At 36.5% G+C, this 23,343-nt stretch overlaps 1 protein-coding gene across 1 annotated transcript in view; it reads left to right on the top strand.

Annotated features, from left to right (window-relative positions):
• The window catches only part of Cntn3 (contactin 3), a 357,126-nt gene that overhangs the window by 66,355 nt on the left and 267,428 nt on the right, over positions 1 to 23,343 (top strand). The window contains exon 2 of the mRNA XM_051155002.1: positions 10,117 to 10,251. Coding sequence (XP_051010959.1) covers positions 10,197 to 10,251 — 55 coding nt within the window. The 5' untranslated portion in view covers positions 10,117 to 10,196. The remainder of the gene's footprint in view (positions 1 to 10,116; positions 10,252 to 23,343) is intronic.

The raw sequence follows: 23,343 nt of genomic DNA, 5'->3' as shown, positions 1-23,343 counted from the left end.
AGTAAAGGCATTATACATGAAGCCTATAGTCAACATCAAACTAAATGGAGAGAAACTTAAATCAATTCCACTTATATCAGGGAAATGATAAGGCTGTCTACTCTCTCTGTAGCTCTTCAATATAGTACTTGAAGTCCTAGCTAGAGCAATAAAATAACTAATGGATATCAAGGAAATACAAATTGGAAAGGAAGAAGTCAAAGTATCACTATTCTGGGATGATATGATAGTATACATAAGTGACCCCAAAAATTCTACCAATAAATTCCTACAACTGATAAACACCTTCAAAAAAGTGACTGTATACAAAATCAATTGAAAAAAATCAGTAGCACTCTTTTATACAAATTACAAACAAACTGAGAAAGAAATTAAGGAAACTACACCCTTCACAATAGCCACAAATAATATAAAGTGTCTTGGAGTAACTCTAACCAAGCAAGTGAAATACTTGTATGAAAAAAACTTTTGGTCTCTGAAGAAAGAAATTGAATATGATATCAGTATATAGAAAGATCTCCCATGCTTGTGAATTGGGAAAATCAACAATAAAAATGGCCATCTCACCAAAAGCAATCTACAGATTCAATGCAATCTCTATTAAAATACCTACACAATTCTTTACAGACCTTGAAAGATCAATTCTTCACTTCATATGGGAAAACAAAAAAACTCAGAGTAGCTAAAACAGTCCTGTACAAGAAAAGGTCTTCCAGAAGAATCTCAGTTATTCTAATTCTTTGGCTGGTTTTCAACACTTTCTTGCGTAACAGGACACTTTTTGACCTTTGCTCCTCTGACATAATCTGAAAGTGGTAGGCACTGGACCACTCACAGGGTTTCTTATATGTCCTATTACTTGCCCTCACCTTGTAGTCTGGATTGCATCAGGCTTTATATTTGTCCTTCGTGTTCTGGCCCTTCTATCTGCTATTTCTTTCACCACCATAGGTCACCTTCCATATCAAGGTTTTGCCTCCATCTAAAATCTGTGTCCTTATTTTCTTTCTTGTTTCTTCAGACAGCCCTCTTTTAAGAACCATTTCAGAAGCCACCAAATCAAGTACATCTCTGCGTTGTCCTTCCATTTCATAAACATTTCTTCTCTGTATCTGTACACCAGAGAATCACAGTACATGGAATATAAACTAATGCAACTCTGGCCTGCCACAACCCTTTCAGTTCTTTCTGTGACATCTGTCTTGTTGTCTCTCTTTTGTTCCCAGATTAAACAATTGTAGCTCCAACCAATAAACTTCTGCTGTTGTTTACTTTATAGACATAGTTCCTATAAAAACATCAAAATGATCCTTTTCCTAAGCCCATTGTTTTCCCCAGGGTAAATTCCCTTCACTAGGTTATGTATATTTTTCCAGGAATATCTTGTGGATGTTTAAATGTATACTTTTTATCTCTGTACATAACAATAATATACTTAGCATGTGCACTATTGATACTTATGCTTGTGACTTGGCAGATCATTGAGAAGCTTTGAATCTAAAGTATAGTTGTTGGTGGTTCTAAATTCATGTCTAGCATAGAGATAATAGGTTACTGTTTACATGCCTAAAATTAAGTTGCCAAGTCATTTCTATATAGAACAGAAGAACTAAAATCTAATAAAATGATACTTTTGTGACTAGTTCCACCAGTGCATCAATTCATATGTTAAGCAAGTATATAAAAGAATTAGATTATATGTCATTATTGCCTAATGATCTTGTTTGAATTCTTCATTTGACACCTATTATATGACAGCAATTGTTATAATTACAGCGCTTCTTTGACCTTTGACTCCTTTAGACAAATTTATTAATGCAACTATACCCCTCTTCACTTTTCTGAAAAATAAAAATGACAAGTGAATAAGCACCATAGGTTGTAATAAGGATGAAGAGTCCAATGAAAACAATTAGAACCATGTCTGACAATGAGCACCCAGTAGCTAATGGTTATTACATTACTTCTCAAGTCCTTCTTGGCACTGTGAAAACTGCCTTTGTGGAAAACCATTTCATCATATTATTTTACCAAGGTTTTTTTTTTAACATTCTAAGTAAACACAAGACACCACAAAATATTGTGCAAATGTAGGAAAGGTATATTATTCTTCCTCACTATGGAATGAAGTCTGGAGCACTCCCTTGTTGATAAGGGGAAAGCAGCAAAAAGCTGTACCCTGCACAGTTCTGAGATAAAGCTGATTTGGGATACTTGGAGAAAAACATCAGACACAAGTACAAAATAACTGGGATTGGGTGAGCTGTGCAATATAACGGAGATATTTCAGCTGAAGGAGGAAGCACATAAGCTAGTCTGACAGGAGAGCAGTCTCAGGCTGTAGTTATTTGGGAGAAGAAAGTTGTGGTCGGTGATTTCTGCACACACTGTCAATATCTGTACTTGACCAGGGAGGCCTTGCCACTCCTATGCGTCTGAAGCTTTGGGATGCTTGACACAGTGGTGTGCTCCCATCAACAAGACACATTCACTCAGGGCTTCATCATGTCTCCACAGGTAACATTTGTAATTATGGAAATTGGTAGGTACATTGCACTACTGTTCAATTTGGAAAAAATATAAAAATATATTATGGAATTTGCCATTTTGTCTTTCTTCCATTATTAAATTTAGTAGTTAGTCCTCAGAAATCTATTTGTGCCAAGGTTCTTTTCAAGAAAACTAGATCCTTTTCTAAAATTTCCCGAGTCCCTTAAGCTTGGCTCCTTTAGAAATGCATTAGTGTTGTTGGTTTTGAAGGATAAGCAATTTAATGAAACTTAGATTTGCTGAAAACAAAAGCCTTCTTCTTAAACATGTATTTAGGGTCACAGTCACATGTCAATATTAGTTGTCCCTGTGGTCTGGGCAGCATGCCCTGGAAATGGCCAAGTGAACTGAAGCAAAGGAGGAACATTTAGTAAAACTGTCAAACAGACACAGGAAGCATTTTCATTCCAGCTCATATTTTGAAACAGGTCATGGGTTGGCATTATTTAGTAGCTATGTCTTCTCCTTCAACCTGCACTTGAATGAAACTAGTGGAACCCATTGAAAAAAAAACCAGTCTGTAATTTTTGCCACTGAGATTATATCATTGACATTGATTTTGCCAGGGTAGAGCATGCTAACTTGAAGACAAAGTGAAATGGGGCTCTGAAATAAATGAAAGACACTAGAAGTATCCAAGCAATATATTTTTTATTTCTAATTTGTACACAAGCCAGACTGTATTCAGAGTGACTGACATACAGGTCTTTTTGCTGCTGTACCTGTGAGAGGACCAAAAGTAAAAAATAACAGGATGCCAGCAATGATATGCCTTACCAGATATTAAACCACTTAATAACTTCACTTTAAAGTCCTTGGAGTTGGACTTCTCAGGATTGTTCTTCCTTCCACCCTTTATTCTTTCTTTTTCTTTTTTAAAATAAAATTTGATTTCAATAAATGGGATCATTTAGATTTATAATTTTATAAAATTTATATTAATGTCTATTTTCTTTTTCTTTCTTAGTTTATATAAATTTCTATCTAGAAAAGAAAATCAATTTCTGAGTATGCAGAAATGTACCATGAATACACAGATACATACATATTATCTCTATGTGACAAAATATTTTGTTTAAAAAATTCTGGAAACAAAGTTAGCTGAGGTTCATTTTGGATCATGCAGTGGTTCTCAACCTGTGGGTCTCAACCCCTTTAGGGGTTGAATGACACTTTCACAGGGGCCATATATTAGATATCACATCAAAATGAGCATACCGTGGTTTCCAAACTATAGTATTGTGAAGGAAGCTTCGATGAAACTTAGACTTATAGCCCAGAGCCTTTTTACATATCAGTTTATCAACCCACCTTGTTTCAGCATGAAGGATTCAGAGCTAGTTTGTAAAAGGGTCAAACTATATTTTTGGAAGATGTGCATATTATAAATACATAAGTGAAAGAATGAATGATGATGATGAAGCTAATGAAGAAGAAGATGGTGATGGTAAATGAAAACAAAGTAGATACCAGATGTGTAGTTTCTAATCTGGTAGGACTGTTATTGTTATCATTACTTATTTCATAAAAGAGTGAAGTCATTAGTAGTTGATCCCATGATTCTGTGATTGTGTGGTCAAGTTCCAGGAGAGGAAACTGATGTATATTCTAACGCATTCACAGTGCAACTAATTCTCATATAAATCAGCCATTTGGCTGTATATTTTACTGAAATAAATGTCTCAAGCTTTCTTAAAGGTGTGTGTGTGTGTGTGTGTGTGTGTGTGTGTGTGTGTGTGTGTGTGTGTGTGGAAGGTGAGAGGGGAGCAGAGGGAGGAAGTGAGAGAGAGAAGTTTAGAGCTGCATATTGATGGTGTTTGTGTCTGGAAAATGAAGGTGACTATTTGTGAGTGTGAGGGGTTGTGAAGGTGACTCTTTTGGTGATACTATATAATTTCTTTACCCAGAATTGCTGTTAATTTTTTTATAATTCCACTTGATGTGAAGTATTTGACACTATAGTAGAAAAGGTCTCCCTGTTCTCTTTGCCAAAGAGGCTGAACTCTGAGCATTTTCCAAGACCACATTAAAAATTGTCTACATACATATGAAATAATATATATCAATATTTCATGATTCACAGTCTCAGTAGCAATTTTAGAAAGTGGATGACAAAGCCACAAATGTCTCTTTCTCCTTTTAGCTCAACCAGGAACAACTATTTAAAGCATTTTTGTTTTGAGTCCAAGGACTAGCATTTTTTTTTAGTTCAGCTGATATTAACAATTACATTTGTCAATATGTATTAAGTATGGGAGCTATTTAAAGAGTGCCATGGGGCATGTGCTGCAAATATATTAAGTTTTATCCCCCCAGTGCAAATGTCTGTTAGCATGGAAAATTCTGAAGGGTATCTGGTTTTGCTTTGGTTTGTTTTTTGTATTTTTTCCTTTGTTTTAAATGATTCCTGTGAAAAGTAGACTATTCTTATTGTAGAAGATGACAGGTTTTGTACTTGTCTTTTCTGAGTAACATCTTTTGTATTTATTTTAGTTTTTGTGATTTCAAAGCTAGGATGAGCTATAATGTGTCTCTTTTCTCCATGACAATATTCAGCAATTTTCAAAGTTGTCATGATTCTTATTAATTGCCTTCATTATTTATAAAGTCAGTGGCCAACTTTAATAATGATGATTAGAGATAAGTAACTTAATTTAAAAACAGAGTCTTCCAGAATGAGCTGAAAAAATTTCAAACTTTATATGTGTATATGTATATGTGTATATACAAATGTATATGTGTGTATATATATAATATATATACATATATATTAAAATAGAGGTGTTAAGTCTTATAGTTTGTATAATGTATAGTTCTAACTTCAAAGAATTTGTGGTTATGACTAAAATCCCATTTTGAACAGTGTGTGATCATGAGTGAGTTAACCCAGAAAGACTCAAATGATATATACTCACTTATATCAGCATACTAGCCCAAAGGGCATGTCCCATAAAAGTCTTCACTTACCAGGAAACTGGGACAGAGAGGAGGACATCCTATTGGGACTCTAGATGAGAGAAGCATGGAAGAATGGCAATGTAGAAGGATCCAGAGGGTCCTAGAAACCTACAGGAAGAACATTTTGATAGGCAGATTTGGGCCCAGGGGTCCTGCTCAAACTATGGCACCAGCCAAGAACAATGTGTTTTTAACCTTCAGTGACAAATACAACTCATAACATTTGTAGTTTCATTGTTTGTTGAAAATTTAATTATACCACTATCTGTTTAAATTTCACTCATTTTTTCAAATGGCTTTATTTTTTATCAATAATTGTTTTGAGAACCTCATAATGAGCCCTGTACCTGAACCATTCCTGCCTTTCTCTCTTCCACCTTTAGCTCCTCCTGTAAATCTCCCACACTCATGAAGTCTTCTTTCACCATCATTGTTCCTTGTATATACATATGTGCATATGTGTATGTGTAAACCACACATGTATTTATAAACTACTAACGTAATTTTATTTGTTCATATTTATGCATTTCTTGGGATTGGACAACCTGTGTGTGATTTTTGTCCTAGGAGAAAACTAATTATCCGTTTCTCAGTAGCCATTGACCATCTGCAGTTCTTCATCTATGGGGATGACCATGTGGAATCCCAACTGTCTACTGGTGATGTCATCATTCTGAGCATATTCAGGCAATGTTATTTTACAGACTTCATGGGTCCAGCTTCCTTGTCATATATAGAAGACACTATCTAGTAGTATGCATCCCGATTCTCTGATTCTTACAATCTTTATGAGCCTCCTCCTTTTGTGATTTTTCCCTGAGCCTTGGGTGTTGGGGTTGCACCTGAAACTTTTAGTTTGGGTTGAGCACCCCATAGTAAGTGATTCTCTGCCCTCTCAACCATTTGAATCTCTCTAATAGTCTTCATCTTTTGAAGAAAAAAAAAAGCTTATTTGATGAGACTTAGACTATAGTTATCTGTGGGTTTAAAGATAAGTTAGAAATTATATTGGTTTAGGCAATTGGCATTGGAAGGTTCTTTTGCAGGGTCTGTGCCCTCTCCTGCCATTGGTAGTTGACTAGATTTGCAGTTCCAGGAGTGAGTTCTCTCCTACTGAGTGTAATTAAAGTCCAAACAGACAGCAGTTGATTACATCTAGGATATAAGTCTTACAGTTGTACCACTGTGCCTATCATCCAGGATAGTCATTGTGGTTCAAGGCGTTTTTACCTAGATAGGTATATTAGTTACTTTTCTATTGCTGTGATCAAACACCATGGCCAAAGCAGCTTATGAAATAAAGGATTTGGCTTATGGTTCCAGAGGGTTAGAGTCCATGATGGGAAACATCTCAGGCAAGCAGATGGATGAGCAGCTGAGAGCTCACATACAATAATCAGAAAGCAAAAAGAGAACAAGGTCTGCCCCATGCGTCAAGCTTCTTAAGATGCTTTTAATTCTTCCCTAACTGGCCCACCACCTGAGAGCAAAGTAGTCAAATATATAAGCCTATTGGGTACATTTATATGCAAACCAACACAGTCAGACTAGAGGCAGCTTGTCTCCCTTGGCAACTTGCATACATATTTCCTGTATATGAGAGCCAGTCCTCAGGGAGAAGACACTCAGATCAGTTCCAACTTGTTTTATTTCTCTTTTTAAAAATTTATTATAATTTATTCAGATTATATCAGATTGTTATTCCCGCACTTGTATCTTCCCATTCTCACCCTCCCTCCCTCTTCCACCCCATTCCCCTCCCCTAGACCTCTAGCAACAGAGAGCTTCCCCACCATCTGCCCACAGCCTATCAGGTCTCATCTAGATAGCCTGCATCCTCCTCCTCTCTATGCTGGCTGGGCCTCCCCACCAAGGGGAAGTGATCAAATGGGGTCACCAGTGTTCATGTTAGAGGCAATACTGTTTCCCAAGCGCGTGGTGTCTACAGCAATAGGTCTTAACTTCAAATTCTGGGAAGCAATCATGTGCAAAGGCAACAGCCTATACTGTTTTCAAAGTCTCTTAGAATCTATGAGCAATGATTCCAAGGGAGATTCTCCATGCTTGACACCACAGTTTTTTGTTAGATCTTCTATGGTCTTTGTAGGGATCATTATCACCCCAAACAGCAAAACTCTGTTCCAAAAATGTAGGTTTATTTACACTTATAACGTATATGTTTTTAAGTAAACATAAACTGTTTCATTGTAGCTGTTTCAATAATTCTTGTCATTATTTATTCCTCTTATTTCTTTCTTCCTTAATGTGTTTTCCCCCTCTTCTTGCAAAATAAAGTCCCCTAACATGGTAGCAGTTATGTCCGCCTATCTCTTTTTGTATAGCTCCACCCTCCACCAAAGTCCCCATTGACTCTTCTGGTTTCTGTGCTTTCTTGAGGTCATATACTTATACCTAAAGACTTAGAACTAGCATCCTCAAATAGAAGAGAACAGTGTTGTTTATCTTTCTTATTCTGGGTTACCTCATTCAGTATAACATGTTCTAGTTCCATCCATTTGCCCACACATTTCTCAATTTCATCATTGTTTACAGTTGAATATAAATCCATCCTGTATGTCTACCATGTCTTCATTGTCCATTGGTTGCAGAATGTTTAGGTTGTTTCCATATCCTTGTATTGTGAATAGAAAGCCAATGAACATGGCTGAGCAAGTATCAGTGGAGTAGTATGTTATGTCCTTATGGTTTATGCTAACAAGATGTATAACTGTGTCATATGGTAAATTTAGTTTTATTCTTTTGAGAATTCTCCACAGTCAAATGAAGTGACTGCACCTATAAGAGGTCAAAAGTGTAAAGTCACTAATACTCTTAGGAGCAGTTCTCATGTGACCACAGTTAGAGTACATGTTAGTAGGTGAAATTTTTAGATGTCTTTCAGGCATATGTTCATTCATCCCAGGCTGAACCTCACAGATTCTCCAGAGGCACAAACTGCAGTTGCTCATAGCACTTTAGCTGGAGGCTTCCTACTATGCCCATTGGTGGTTGCCTTCCCTTCTCTGCTTCTCTTCACTATCCCCAAAAGGTTTTAATTTTTTATCTTCCAAGTACTTACTCTTGAATTCATGGTACAACATTCCTGTAGAGAACTATCAAACAGACATCTGTAATTAGTAATACTAGGTAGATAGTGAGAAGGATTCAAGGCCATATGATTGTGCACTTTTCTAAATTAGACCTGAGAAGAATTGTTCTCAGTTGGATTTATACTAGATCAAGAATCCCAGATATATACAAGCTTAGTGTTCATGATTCCTGGAGTCTGGGTGCAATTACATCTCTTTCTTCTCACCCCAAAAACACTCACTGTACAAGTACACATCACTGGACATAAAGGGAGGACTGGTTTAATGCATTAAGTACACTGCAATTCTAACATTTTCTTTCCTCACACTATTATAGTTTTGAACTGTGTAGTTTCTGATTAGTACACCTCAGAAAGCAATTGTTGAAGGCCTCTGTACAAAGGAACCTGGGCTTTCTTTCTCTGGCCCAGTGATAGCTAAAACAGCCCTCCCTGGGAGCAGGATCAGAGTTGTCCACTTCTCTGTTAAAGGGGAAGACTCTGAAGCTATCAGTTATGCTGCTTGAGACACAGCAAGTTTCTGGTTTTGATAGAGGTTGTCTGATTTTAGGTGTGGGTATCTTACCTGGCAATCACAACCAGGCACCTTAGCTTCATGAATCAACTCAAGATGACCCAGCACTTTCAGATAATTACTTCCCAACAAGTATATCTCACTTTAAGGAGGTTCAAAAAGGCCCAAGTGTGGTACAATTTACAAGATTCTCAGAGAGAACAATTGGCTCACTTCGAATTTTCCATATATTTCATTATAGAAATATATGTATTTTATATTATGTATATATGTATATGTGTTACATACACACACATATAATATATATTATATAAATACAATGTATACATTAGATATGTATATATATTCATTATATATGTATATACATATATTTATATAATGAAATATATGGAAAATATTAAGTGAGCCAATTGTTTGGTCTGAGGCTCTCTCTCATACATATGCATTTGTGTGTGTGTATATGTATGTATGTATATATGTATGTATGTACAATGAAGACCTTTCTGAATTGTCTCTCAGCAATACTATACTTAAATATGGACACGGACAGTACTTTGTATTTATTTGTATGCCTGGTTATGGATTCAGGAAGCTTCAAGAAATCTGCTTCCTTAACTCCTTTAGTTTTACTAAAATGGTACCATTAAATAAAATGAGAGAAATTTTAATTCAGGTTAATATTTTATTTGTTGCAATTTTCTAGCAAAAGTTTTAATATTTAATGTGCTAATTGTTAATATTTTAGCACTGCTGGTATTTTAAATTACCTAAGCTGCTTGCATCTTCCCATCAGTTGCATATAGTGTTTAAGTGTCTGCATTTCAAGTATTCTCTGTATTCAATAACAACAACAACAAAAAAGGATTTGTTTTATCTGAGGATGTGAATTTCTGTGAACTATGCACAGTTTAAAGAAAAGAAGAGAATCTCTCTTAAAAGGGAACTTGTTTTTAAAACTCTACGTTCTTTTATATATATTTTGCAGATTAAAGGATTTACCTGAAGACAAAGCATTCTATTCATCTGAGACTAGACAAGAGTTACTCTTGCTTTTGGCAATTAAAGATGATGTTGTCATGGAAACAGTTGATCCTGCTTTCATTCATTGGCTGCCTGGCAGGTAACAGTAAGCTATATTTTGTATGAACTATTCTTGAATCATGTGCTTAAATACTTTGCCTTTATTTTGGAGACAGGGTTTCATGTAGCCTGACTGATGCACTCTAACTATTTTGATCCTGATCATCCTGTCTTCATCCCCCAAGTACTGGGTTTATAGGCATGCATGTCTATGCCTGATTATTATCAAATCCTTTTTAAATGTTGGGGTAAAATTACATCAGTGTCAAAAATAAACAGGTCTTTTTCTCAGGAAGAAGATCCATATTCTTTGTTCTGATAACTGGATTATCATGGGTCTTCTTCCTAATTTTAACTTGTTAATATATCCCCACTAAAAAGTGTAAGATATTAAAATTATATTGTTGAATTAAATATGTGTTTCTAGTATGACAATTTAAACTTGAGAATGTGAATTCATACTGAGTTGCTTTTCTAAAGAATCTGAAAATAAGGAGCTCCATTGTATGATGGGTTTTCACTTTTTAGTTTTACTTTATATTAATATAGTTGTTAGAACACATATTATTATTAGGACATATATATACATATATGTGTGTGTGTGTAACAACAATTAAGAAAAAACTAGTGGCTGGCAGTGGGCAAGAGAAGCATTAAAAGGGAGTGGTGGAAGGGGAGAAATTAGGTAATTATATATATTTCAATATATTTTATTTTTGTAATTATATCATGCCTCCCCTTTTCATTCCTTCTTCCAAGTCCTCCACGTATCGTACAACATCCCCTCTCAAATTTATGGCCTCCCTTTCTTCAAATAGCATATATATATATATATATATATATATATATATATATTCATTTATATATGTATATGTATATATGCACAAATACTATCTTCTGAGTCAATTTAGTGCTTTTTCATTTATATATATATGAATATATATAAATGATTTGAGAGCTGACTACATAGTATTGAATAGCCAATTAGGGGCTTATTCCTGGGGAGAACTAATTCTCCCAATCTCAGCATTCCAGGGCTGTCTGTGGTTTGATGCTAAGGGGCGGAGTCATGTGAGAGGCAATATACTCTTTAAAATATGATGATATTTTCTTTAAAATTTTCTTATAAAACATGCTTGAGATATTTTTGTTACAGTTTTGGCATTTTCTTTGAAAAGGTAGTCAAAAGAAAAATGTTTTATAGTTATACCCTATGAAAATATTATTTAATTCATTTGCTATTCTTACATTTTAATCTTTGTAATCACATTTTTTTGAGGAATGGGTAGGAAAATATTTTTTAAATGAAGTACAACATACAATAGGACATGTAGAACTACAGTTTTGTTTTCTTTCTTTTTTGACTTGAAGAATAATAAATACATTAATATGCTGAATAGGAGGTTATCATCCATTTAATTTGACATTTGAACCATTTGGCCATTTTTTTTGTTTGTTTGTTTGTTTGTTTGTTTACATGTATATGGGGATTTTCCCTCATTATCTCTTTGTTCATTTATTTTCTCTGATCCATTTGAAAATATATTATTACAAAACTCACTTCTTATAAAAACAACTCAGTACTTATATTGTAGGACCTAAAAACATTTTCTTTCTTTTTATTTTTTTGGGGGGTAGGTTTTTTTTCAGACAGGGTTTCTCTCTGTCCTGGACTGAAACTCTTAGAGATCTTCCTGCCTCTTCCTCTCTGAGTGCTGGGATTACAGATGTGCATCACTGGAGCACTTTTTGTTTAGGAAACTTGAAGGTTAACAAAAGTGTAGAGTATTTTCTTTTTTAATGAATAAGGCAGATTTGAATGTTCAGTAAGACACACAGAATTTCCATGTATCAGTATATTAGAGTAGGTGTCTTGTCTTTTTTATCAAAATTCAAATATTTTTCATATATTTAGATGATAAAAATGTAAAAAAAATCACGAGTGATCTTAGATTAGAACTTTAAACTTTGTAAATGAAGGAGTTCTTTTTGTATATGTTTTTACTGAGTTACTTAATTACATTTGTAAAACAGATTCTAGTACTGAAAGAAAAAGTGGTGATTATAATCAAATTGCTAATTTAGTAAATGGGTTTTGGAGGAAGATAATACGGACATACAAATTGAAATATTTTTCTGACTTTAATTATTTTACAATATTTTGGATTTTTTTGGTTTTTGTAGGAAGAGCAAAATGACAGTCTTTGTCAGCAGTCTCATCCTTCAGGGTAGTAACTTGTGTAGAATCTGCCTTAAAATCTCACAATGTGGTTTAAGAAAAATAGAAAAAAAAAAAGGCATCCTGAGGAAATGGAAGTGCTATATAGTTAAGAAAATGGCACTGTTTTTTTAAAAGTTTAAAATGTTATTCTTTTTCACATGAAAATTACGTTGTGCACATGTCCACATTTTTGTTTCTATATGTTTTACACACTTACAACAGTTTACAGGAAAAAGAGCAGAATACATATACTAAAATGTACGTCTTAGAAAGTTAAATATTGTCTTGAATTTATAGAAATGGTATTCACTAGCAGTAAAACGTTCAAGGAAGAACTGAATTATATTTTGTCCAACATATTATATGTAATATATTACTAGAGAACTGGTAATCTTCATAATTATACTACAGAAAATGATTTGACTGATTTTTTTGTGTGTTCCAAAAAACACTGAATGCTGGGTTTTGTCTATATATTGAATGTGGTTTTTGGCATTATTAAAATCAGAAGATTGTTTTCTGAGTATGAAGGTCTATCAATGCCTCCTCAAACTATGGCACCAGCCAAGGAAAATATAGGCAGTAAACTTCGAACCCCTACCCAGACTAGCCGATGGACAAGACATTCTCCACCGTTAAGTGGAGAAGGAGATTTGACTCTCACACAAACTCTGGTGCCCCATATTTGACCATGTTCCTTGGATGGGGACGCCTGGTGGCACTCAGAGGAAGGATAATAGGTCACCAAGAAGAGACTGGATACCCTATGAGCATATACAGGGGGAGGAGGTCCCCCTCAGTCACAGACATAGGGGAGGGGAAAGGGGGGGAAGCGGGAGGGACGGAGGAATGGGAGGATACAAGGGATGGGCTAACAACTGAGATGTAATATGAATAGATTAATAATAAAAAAGGGAAAAAGAGATTTAAAAAAAGAAGAAGAAGAAGAAGATCTATCAATAAATATTCGGAGGACTTTGCTGGTTTGATTAGGAATGGGCCCCAGAGACTCCAGTGTTTGAATGCTTTGCTCATAGGGAATGGCACTATTAGGAGGAAGTGCGTCACCCTGGAGGCGGGCTCTGCTCGGGTTAGGCAGTCTTCCTTCCTGCTGACTGCTGCCCCACATGTAGAACTCTTAGCTTCTTCTCCAGTACCATGTCTGCCTGCATGCCGCCATGGTTTCTGCCATAATTATAATGGATTAAACCTCTGAAAATGTACACCATCACCAATGAAATGCTTTTGTTTATAAGAGTTGCTGTGCTCATGGTGCCTCTTCATAGCAATAGAAACCCAAACTAAGAGAGGGACTATGCCATCCATTTTTTATATTAATAAAAGCAACTTATGTTTAGCAAATGATACGCAGTCAGTATATGCAACCAGTGCTATATAGTTCATGTGTATCTATCTATCTTTCCCAAGTAAGCGGTTGTGTTTTTCCTTCATTTTTTTCTTATTTGTTTTGACAAGTTCACACTTAACATTAGCCACAATAAAAGTTAAAGACAGGTTCAGGTAGACCAGAGCAAGAAAACAGAACATTCTCTTATTTTGGGAATTCTGATAGGAAGCCAGAAAAAGGAAGAGGTGTTGTTAGGGACAAAACAAGAACAATACCACAAAAATTAATACAATTGATAATTAGGAGCAAAAGCATGTCAGCTAAGTCCAGGGCATGGTGAGAATAGCACTAGTTATTGACTAGTGGAAAGAACTGAAATAGTCTCCAATCTTTAGTCTAAATGACTTTTCTGGTCAGTGTGGCTAGCAGAAGTCTTCTATTTCTTTCAGAAATCAGAGGATGGATGAGCTTACTTTCCGTATCATTTCTTTGTGAAATAAAGGCCACTGGCTAAGAATCAATAAGATCTCAACAAATAAAAATAAAAAATAAAAAATAAAGCACTTTTCTAGTTCTTAAATACCTAAACATTAATCATTTAAGTGTAATGGCTAGAAAGGTAGCTCATTTGCTGAGAGCATTTGCTACTCTTCCACAAGACCTGTGTTCATGTCCCTTCACCAAAGTGGTAGCTCAAAATCATCTGGAACTCCAGCTCCAAGGAACCCAAAGCCCTCTTCTGGGTTCTGTAGGAATTAGGTTACATACACATGGTGCACATACATATATATGCAGGCAAACACTCATGCACATAAAGTAAAAAGTAGACATTACTTGCCTGTTTGAGACTTACCTATTTGATGTCTGGTTTGGGAGGCACTAGCCACTGGTGAATTAGGACACATGAAATGTGAGTAGCCTGATAAGTTCTTCTGTCTCATAAGTAAAAGTGACCCAGGACATCAGACACAGTTCACAACTTTAAAGAAGCTCAGTTTTGTTTTCTCTTCTTTCTTTCTTTCTTTCTTTCTTTCTTTCTTTCTTTCTTTCTCTCTCTCTTTCTTTTTTCTTTTGTTCTTTCTTCTTTCCCCTCCTCTTCTCTTCTTTTCTCTTCTCTTCTCTTTTCTTCCCTTCTCTTCTCTCTTTCTCTCTGCCTCTCTCCCCCTCTCTCTCCCTTTCTCTCTCCCTCTTTCTCACTCTATCTCTCTTTCTCTGTCTTCATGACAAGGTTTCTCTATATAACTTTGCCTGTCCTGGACTTGCTCTGTAGACCAGGCTGTCCTTGGCCTCACATCAATCAGCCTTTCTCTAACTCCGTGAGTTCGGGGATTAAAGGCTTATGTTACCTTGCCCAGCTAAAGCTCAGTTTTCTTACTGATGAGAGGTTAAAATAGCAAAATATATCTATATCAAAATTAAAATATTTTTAATAAAAAATAAAAAATATTTTAATATTAATTGGACTTCTTTATTTTATTTCTCATGTGTTTATTAGAAAGTGGAAAACCTATATGCATCTTGCATTATATTGTGGTGGTGCAGCATAGATCTAGGCATATATGAAATAGCAGCCTGGCCAGTATGCAGATGTTTTAAGCAGAGAGAAACAAGATGAACTAATATAATGGAGACTTTTAGCTTTAACTATTTATTATATGTCCATATATTTTTGTGAGTTTTGTACAGCTGTGCAAGAGTATTTGAGGATGTCAGAAGAGGTGTCAGGTCCTTTTGCAGCTGGAGATATAGGGCATGTGTGAACCACCAGAAATGGGTGCTAGGAACCAAACTCAAGTCCTCTGATACTTCTAGGCTATGCACTAATAAACTTCTAGGCTATCTTCCATGAGCCAAATAATGGAGACATTGATTTCACATCAACAGTGGTAAATGTCTACTAGGTGTGTTTTATCAACAGGCACTGCCTATTTTATTAAATGAGTGCAGGTTTTAAAAAAAAATATTTATTTATGTTTTGTGTATACAGTGTTCTGCCTGCTTTTATGCCTGCAGGCCAGAAGAGAGGACCAAATCTCATTAGGGATGGTCATGAGCCATTATGTGGTTGTTGGGAATTGAACTCAGGACCTCTGGAAGAGCAGCCAATGCTCATAACCTCTGAGCCATCTCTCCAGCCCATGAGTCCAGGTTTTCAGGTCCTTGTATGATGAGCATGGTTAAGTCTTTACTCACTGAAAGGACTTTGAAGTGAGCACAACATCCACCAAGACCAAGTTCCCAGCACAAAGAAGATTTATTTGCCCCAAAGGGATAAAGGGCAGGGAATAACAAAGGCTGGAGATAAAGGACTAGGGAGAAGGGGAAAGGAAGAAGGGAAGGCAGGGATATTAACCCAAAGGACAAAGGATTTCTTCTTGATAGAGAGGAAAGGGGCATGGTCAATAGGCAAATGACAATTTATAAAGGAAAGGGAATGAGTTGGTTAATTTTGATTGGGCATGATAATTGGGGTAGCAAAACAGTAACTTTTGGTTTTTTGATTGCTGGACATTAATACCTTGGTAATTAGCCTCAGGAAGAGGAAGTGACCAAATAATGGAGAAGACCTTGGTAGCTAGCTTTAGGAATGTAATCTAATGATTTAGCAAGGTAGAGAGGATGGGGTAGAAGGTAAAAGGCAAAGTTAGTTAATGACATGTTTGCCATGTTTGGGCCTGGCCTGTGTTTGCCATGCTCAACCCTGTTAGAGCCCTTCAATCCCTCTAAGTTGGAAGTCTAAACTTGTCATAGAACATTCTATGCTGCTTTAGTTTCATTCTTCTAAAGGGAAGTACTTTGATGAAAAGTCCATTGTTAGTGAAAAATATCTGTGAGATCTACAGAGAGATTTTAATCAGCAATATGGCTGCTCTGGCAAGGCACCACATCCAAAGGTCTTCTAGGTCTATGTGATCCAGCTGGAATGCTGACACCTCTGTATTACAGTGTGATCTAGCTGGAATATAGACATGCCTTTAGTACACACCTTTAATCCCAAACAATGAAGGTAAGGTTAGTTTATAAAAGGAAGCAGCAATGTTTGAAAGTGATATCTAATTGAAGGGCAGGCAAATTGGTAAATCAGAGAAATATTTGACAAAAAAAAAAGAAAAGCAAAAAAAAAAAATTTAGAGATATCTATCATATAGAAAGTTGTGGATTCCTATAAAAATTATGAAACATTTTTATTTTACTAACTTATCTTAAAAGGAATAACTGATTTATCATTACTTACTACCACTTTGGTAATATCTATGAATCACACGTCAGAATGAGTAGCCGCTCATCCTGAAATAGATTGAATTTAGGAGATTAGACTGTTGGATTTCTTTTAGTACATATTAAGGTAGGATTTCAAATAGATACTCTAATTTGTAATTATGATGAAGCCAGGAAGATTCTGAGACTGACTCCAGAGAAAGCACTAGAGATGGATCTATTTCATTTCACCCAATGACTAGCCTAAACTAATGAACTAATGGCATTTTCCCAACAAGAATTTTTTTTTTTTTTGGTTCAGGGAGCACTCTGTGATCAAGCCTTGAGGCCCATGTCACATTATATAGTGGATCTTAGCAAACAGTCCTCAAATGTAAGTTGTTATGGTGGCTGCTCTACAGTCACTTAGCAAATTAAGTTCAGAGAGCTTTATTTAGGGAATGTGGTGAGATAGGGCAGGGCAAGCTAGCTGTTTGTGCACATCATGCTGACCTACTATATTTCCTGGCTTAAAGCAAGTAAAGGTTGTATTCATAGCTTCTTTTCACTGAGAACAAATTTAAAGAATAGGCCATTTTCTCTCAGCTCCTGGATTCAGGGGTTTGGTCCATGGTTGATTCCCCTCACATTCGTGGGCCTGTAGTGAGACAGAACTTCATTGATATGAGAACATTCCTCAGAAGAGCTATGAACCCTTCTTATGGATGGGAAGTGGAAATTGATGAGTAAGATAGAGATAGAACATTTTTCAATGGCATACCTTCCTCCAACTAGGTGCCATTTCCTTCCAGTGATGGCCTCAGGCTATGAATTTCCCAAAGAGTCAGTTGATTCACAGGGTCCATGTCTTCATCTCATTGTGACTGCAAAAGCCTTCATAGACATGCCGAGAGTGGGGTCTACTCTTAGCAGATGTTCAGTCCAGGTGCCAACAAGATGAAACATGTATTGTGTGACAAAACATTTCCTGGGGAGATGAAACACATGTACCTGCTCACACCAAAACAGAAACTCACGACAGGCCAAAATACAGAAACCATCAATATCCAGTATGGTGAAGCAATTAATTTTATTGCAGTTACTTACAGGAATATGAGTAAGGGGCTACTTACAAGAGCAGAAATGACTCAAAGACAACTGCATCACCAAGGCCCACCCCAACAGGGTAACAGCTCACAAAGGCTGACAAACCTGGAACAGGCTCCACTGCCTGCATGTAGGCGGAGCCACAGATTGGAAGGCATCCTTTCTAGGTGCTTCAGTGGGTGGGGTGGAAATCTCTTGCACACAGCTCAGCTGACTTATGTTTCTTCCAGGGACCTGGTCTGGTCTCAAGCCTCTTCTTTTCAACTTTTCTCCTCTGAAAGCCTTCTGAGCATCTCAGCTTGTTTTTCCTGTGAGACAGACTCTCAGCATTTACTGTTTACACTGGCAAGGAGATGCCTTGTGAATATGGCCAATTTCAGCTAGTTCATGAAGCTCATTTTTTTTCTTCATTGTTTGCCTTCCTGCTTAAGGCACTCCCTTGCTGGATAGAATGTTTAATCTCAGAGGAGACTATTATAAAACAACATGGTCGGCAATAAATATTCCCAACCCCCAGAAGTGACAGAATCATGATTTTTTTCAAGGCTTTAACCTTTGAATTTTCTATTCACCTGTCTCAAGAGTAAGGAAGGCAATGGCTGGCATTGTCTGCTCAAATGTGTACCTAAACCTATTGTTAAGATAAGTCACTGCCTTTGGAAGAAGTGTAGAAGGCATTCACTTAATAATCTTAATAACAATTGTATACTTTATAGTTGAATATGAAGTTCAGAGACATCACAGATGTACTCAGATTTCCCTCAACATTGTGTATTTAGTCATGGAAAACACGTGCAGATTAAATTTACAACTGTAGCCTGCTTGTAAACTCACATTCTCTATTTGTCTTAGGACCGAGGTTGTACTCTTCAAACATTATTTATGTGTACTGAGACTCAATTTTATGGTCCTCCGGCATAACATTCATTCTGTTCAATGTTACTATAATATAATTAAGTAGCTTTCTTAGTTTTCTGTTCACACTGTAATTTCATAATGACATGAAAGTAAAATAAACTTTTTAAGTTCTCCTTCAAATAACTGTATGCTTTTCCCCCTATTGTTTCTAATAACACCATGCTTGTCATCACTCAGAAAATGATTAAAGTTGTTTATTGGGCTGTAGTTAACCTCAACATAGATTTAAATTTAGAACTATCTGATTTTAGATATTAGGAAATTTTTTGTTGAAGCAGAGATGGCTCTTGTCATTGGTCCTGTTGGTGAACAGTGTACTACAGTTTGATAGCACTGATACTGGTAAAATAGAGATGTCACTGATCTCTGCCTATACAGACTGACCCACTCCATGATTTTACAGATAAAGTTATTTCACCCTCATAACTGTAGCGGCTGGCCTCCAGAATTGTTCTTCATTTATTTCATTTAAATCTTGACAGGCAAGCCAAGTAAACATGTGAGCACCAGTAAAAGATGTGTAAGCATGGTTGGTACATTTTGTTCCTTTTACATTGCTCATTAACTGCACACGTTGGAGTTATCCATGTTTGCTGTTGACCAAAGAAAGATTAAGCAAACTTTTAAAAATGCTTTGGAAGTGTAATTAGAGTTCAACAAACATATAATTTAAATAAGACCCACACTTTTGTTTAGTTCTCAAAATAGCTATTGTCTCAAAAGTATCTTATAATTAGTTCACTAACTCTTGGAAATAAAGTGCTCATTCAAGCTGATTTAATTTCTATTACCTAAGTGTTAAGCTGTCTTAAAGTACTCATCACATAAAAGTGTTTTAAAATGTCCCCATGCAGATTATACTTTTCCATGAATAGAATTGTATTAGAAGAGCTAAATGGAGGGGGGCTTCCATTAAGGGTGCAGTAGTTAAGTGTTAACTCATGAATAATGGAGTATAGATGAATGCACACACACACACACACACACACACACACACACACACATACACAGAGTCACACACAAACACGCATATTTGTGCGTTCATATGAGCCACTGTTGATCTTAGGCAAGTTATTAAGTATTGCAGTGTGTCTCCAGACAAAGAGAAGGCAGAATCGATGCTAATGAGTGGCCGTCCTTGCCCTTCTCTTTTCTATCCCTTGTCTATGTACTTTGTTCAGAGAGCTTGGGTCTTTCTTCTCTCCCATTTTGTAACGTTGCCTTAGCCTTGGTCCCGTTTTCAGTTCCATTCTTTCTCCTGTGCATCCCACATGCTCCAGCCGAGGATATCTTTCTGAAGAGCCATTAAGGGGGCTGAATACTAAGCACCAGCTTTGTGGAGGGTATTGTGATAAGTGAAGTGGAGGAGTCCAAGATGAATCAGGCTGCAGTCAGTGTAAGAAAGGACGCTCATGTAAACAGCGTAGGGAATGCTGTCATGGTATAAAGTTGCAGTTCCATTCAAATAGCGTAGTAGAAGTTGTCTGAGTACTTATTTTGAGAAATAAAGATTCAGAAAAAAAATTAGTAATAACGGAGAAGGCATCATTTTAGTTGAGTCCCCTCCAAAAATTATCAGTTATTGAACCCGTGCTATTTTCTGAACCATTAGGCTAAGGAATTTCTTTGAGTTGCACCACTGGTTCGTTGATTCTTTAGCCCTCCCATTGCTATTAACCCTATTTTACAAAAGAGTTGTATCATTAATTCTTTAGTTGATTCTCTTGCCCTTTCATTATTTTTAACTCTATTTTGCAAATTAATAATCGAGGGTATTAAAACGCTAAAGAAATTCATAAAGTTCACATACTTGAAAGAGTCAAGCTTGAATTTAGAGCCTAACAGTAGGGCTAATGATATAGCTTACGGTGTGTGCATGAGACCCTGTATTTGAATCTCAGTATGGTCAAATCAAAACCACCACCATCTCTTTATTCATTTTTCAGTTAAGGGACAACCAGGTTGTTTCCGGATTCTAGCTATGAATAAAGCTGCTATGAACATAGTTGAGCAAATGTCCCTGTTGTATGGTTGAACATCTTCCCAATATATGCCCACGGGTGATATAGCTGGGTCTTGAGGTAGAACTACTCTCAATTCTCTGAGAAAGTGCCAGATTGATTTCCAAAGCAGTTGTACAAGTCTTTCACTTGCTTGGTTAGAGTTACAGTAATATACTTTATGTTATTTGGGGCTATTGTGAACGGTGTAGTTTCCCTAATTTCTTTCTCAGTCTCTTTGTCATTTGTATACAGGAGGCCTACTGTTTTGCCCGCCCCCCCAAACCTTGGCCCCAAATTTTAATTTAATCACATGACTTTCCTTACTAAACTATACATTTTTCTTTCTTTTTAAAAATATATTTCATTAATTTATTCATATTACATCTAAATTTTTATCCCATCCCTTGTATCCTTCCATTCCTCTCTCCCTCCCATTTTCCCCTTATTCCCCTCCCCTATGACTATTCCTTAGGGGGACGTCCTCCCCCTGTATATGCTCATAGGGTATCAAGTCTCTTCTTGGTATCCTGTTATCCTTCCTCTGAGTGCCGCCAGGTCTCCCCATCCAGGGGACATGGTCAAATGTGGGGCACCAGAGTTCATGTGAAAGTCAGACCCCACTCTCCACTTAACCGCGGAGAATGTCCTGTCCATTGGCTAGATCTGGGTGGGGTTCGATGTTTATTGCACATATGGTCCTTGGCTGGTGCCATAGTTTGAGCAGGACCCCTGGGCCCAGATCCACCTGTCATAGTGTTCTTCTTATAGGTTTCTAGGACACTCTGTATTTTTCTATTTCCCCATTCTCCCTTGTTTCTCTCACCTAGAGTCCCAGTCGGAAGTCTTCCCCTCTGTCTCACTTTCCTGGTAAATAAAGACTTTAATGGTACATGCCACATGATGAAAACGGAGACAGGAATTTGGAATTGTTTAAGGCATTCACAGTGTTGAAGTAGTTGAAGAATACCTGAATATCAAATGTTGGAATCTGTCTACAGTGGACGATTCGAACTCTGAATCAATATCAATATCTACCAGTGTCATGGCAGGGGATCCAGTGTCATGGCAGGGGATCCAGTGTCATGGCAAGGGATCCAGTGTCATGGCAGGGGATCCAGTGTCATGGCAGGGGATCCAGTGTCATGGCAGGGGATCCAGTGTCATGGCAGGGGATGTAGGTGAAAAGGTATTTATATAGTGAGTATAATCTGTGAAAAATTAAAATGAGGTTCGGAAAACTGAATAAAAGGAGGACGACTAGATGCTGTGTTCTGATATAGAGGTGGCCATATATACAGCTGGACATAGCTTGATAGTCTTATGACATTCATATTGATAAGTTCTCCTTATGGTTACTGTGCACAACCGCCTTGCCTTTCCTTCTTGAGGAATGGGCTCTTGGAAAGAATAGTGAGCATGTTCTGTATACTGCTCAAGTAATTCTCTCTGATACATTCCACCCAGCTCTCAAAGTTCGGAATACCAAGTATTTAAAAGAAACAAGCTTTATGGCAGTCTAGAGTATTTTGTATGCTTTGCTTGCATACAATGAAGTTCTCTATTTCTTCCTTGGTGTTTTTTTTTTTTTTTCAGTATATCATTCATCATTTCATTCCATGTTGTTTAACCTCTGTGAGGTTTTGTATTTTATGGAGATTCTTTTGTTCTGGAACCCAGTTATTCTTCCATTGTGATCAGATGTAATATATAGTTATTTCAGTGTTTGTAAGTTGTTAAGATCATCTTTGTGTCTCAGTCCATGGGCTACTTGTGAGAAACTTGCATGGGCTGCTGAAAATAATGTGCACTCTACAGCGCTTGTGTGGGACATTCAGGTGAAATTGTCTAGGTCCATTTGGTCAGCTTCAGTTACTCCATGTTACTTTATTTATGCTAGATAAACTAGACTTGACCTTTGAAAAATATGTTAGTATTAAAAATTTGAATATAAACTATTTTTCTAGGCATGCTGAATTATGGATAATTCTAGCTTAAATGGAAGGAACCCATACCCTTTATATTACCTAAAATTGTAGAAAAGTGAAAACTCCTATTCTCATAGCTGGCCATTAAACTTATTATCTTTTGAATTTTTGTCTAATAACCAAGGATTTAAGTTCCTAGCTCTGGATTTATATTTATTTTCTCATTACACTATTTGAGCTTATTTTTTTTAACTCATAAATATTCTACAGACAAAACTAATATTGCTATCTGTCAGATAAAAAATATGTTGTGTGTTTTAACTGTAAGGGACAATGTTATTTTTTGTTTTGTTTTGTTTATAAAAGTGATGGAAACTCCTGTGTACTCAAGCTGCTCTGGCCTCTAAATTGG

Source organism: Acomys russatus, chromosome 13 (genome assembly GCF_903995435.1).
Source record: "Acomys russatus chromosome 13, mAcoRus1.1, whole genome shotgun sequence".
In the NCBI taxonomy this organism is placed as follows: domain Eukaryota; kingdom Metazoa; phylum Chordata; class Mammalia; order Rodentia; family Muridae; genus Acomys; species Acomys russatus.
Note: the sequence above shows the minus strand (reverse complement) of the source record. Positions and strands in the feature narration are given on the sequence as shown.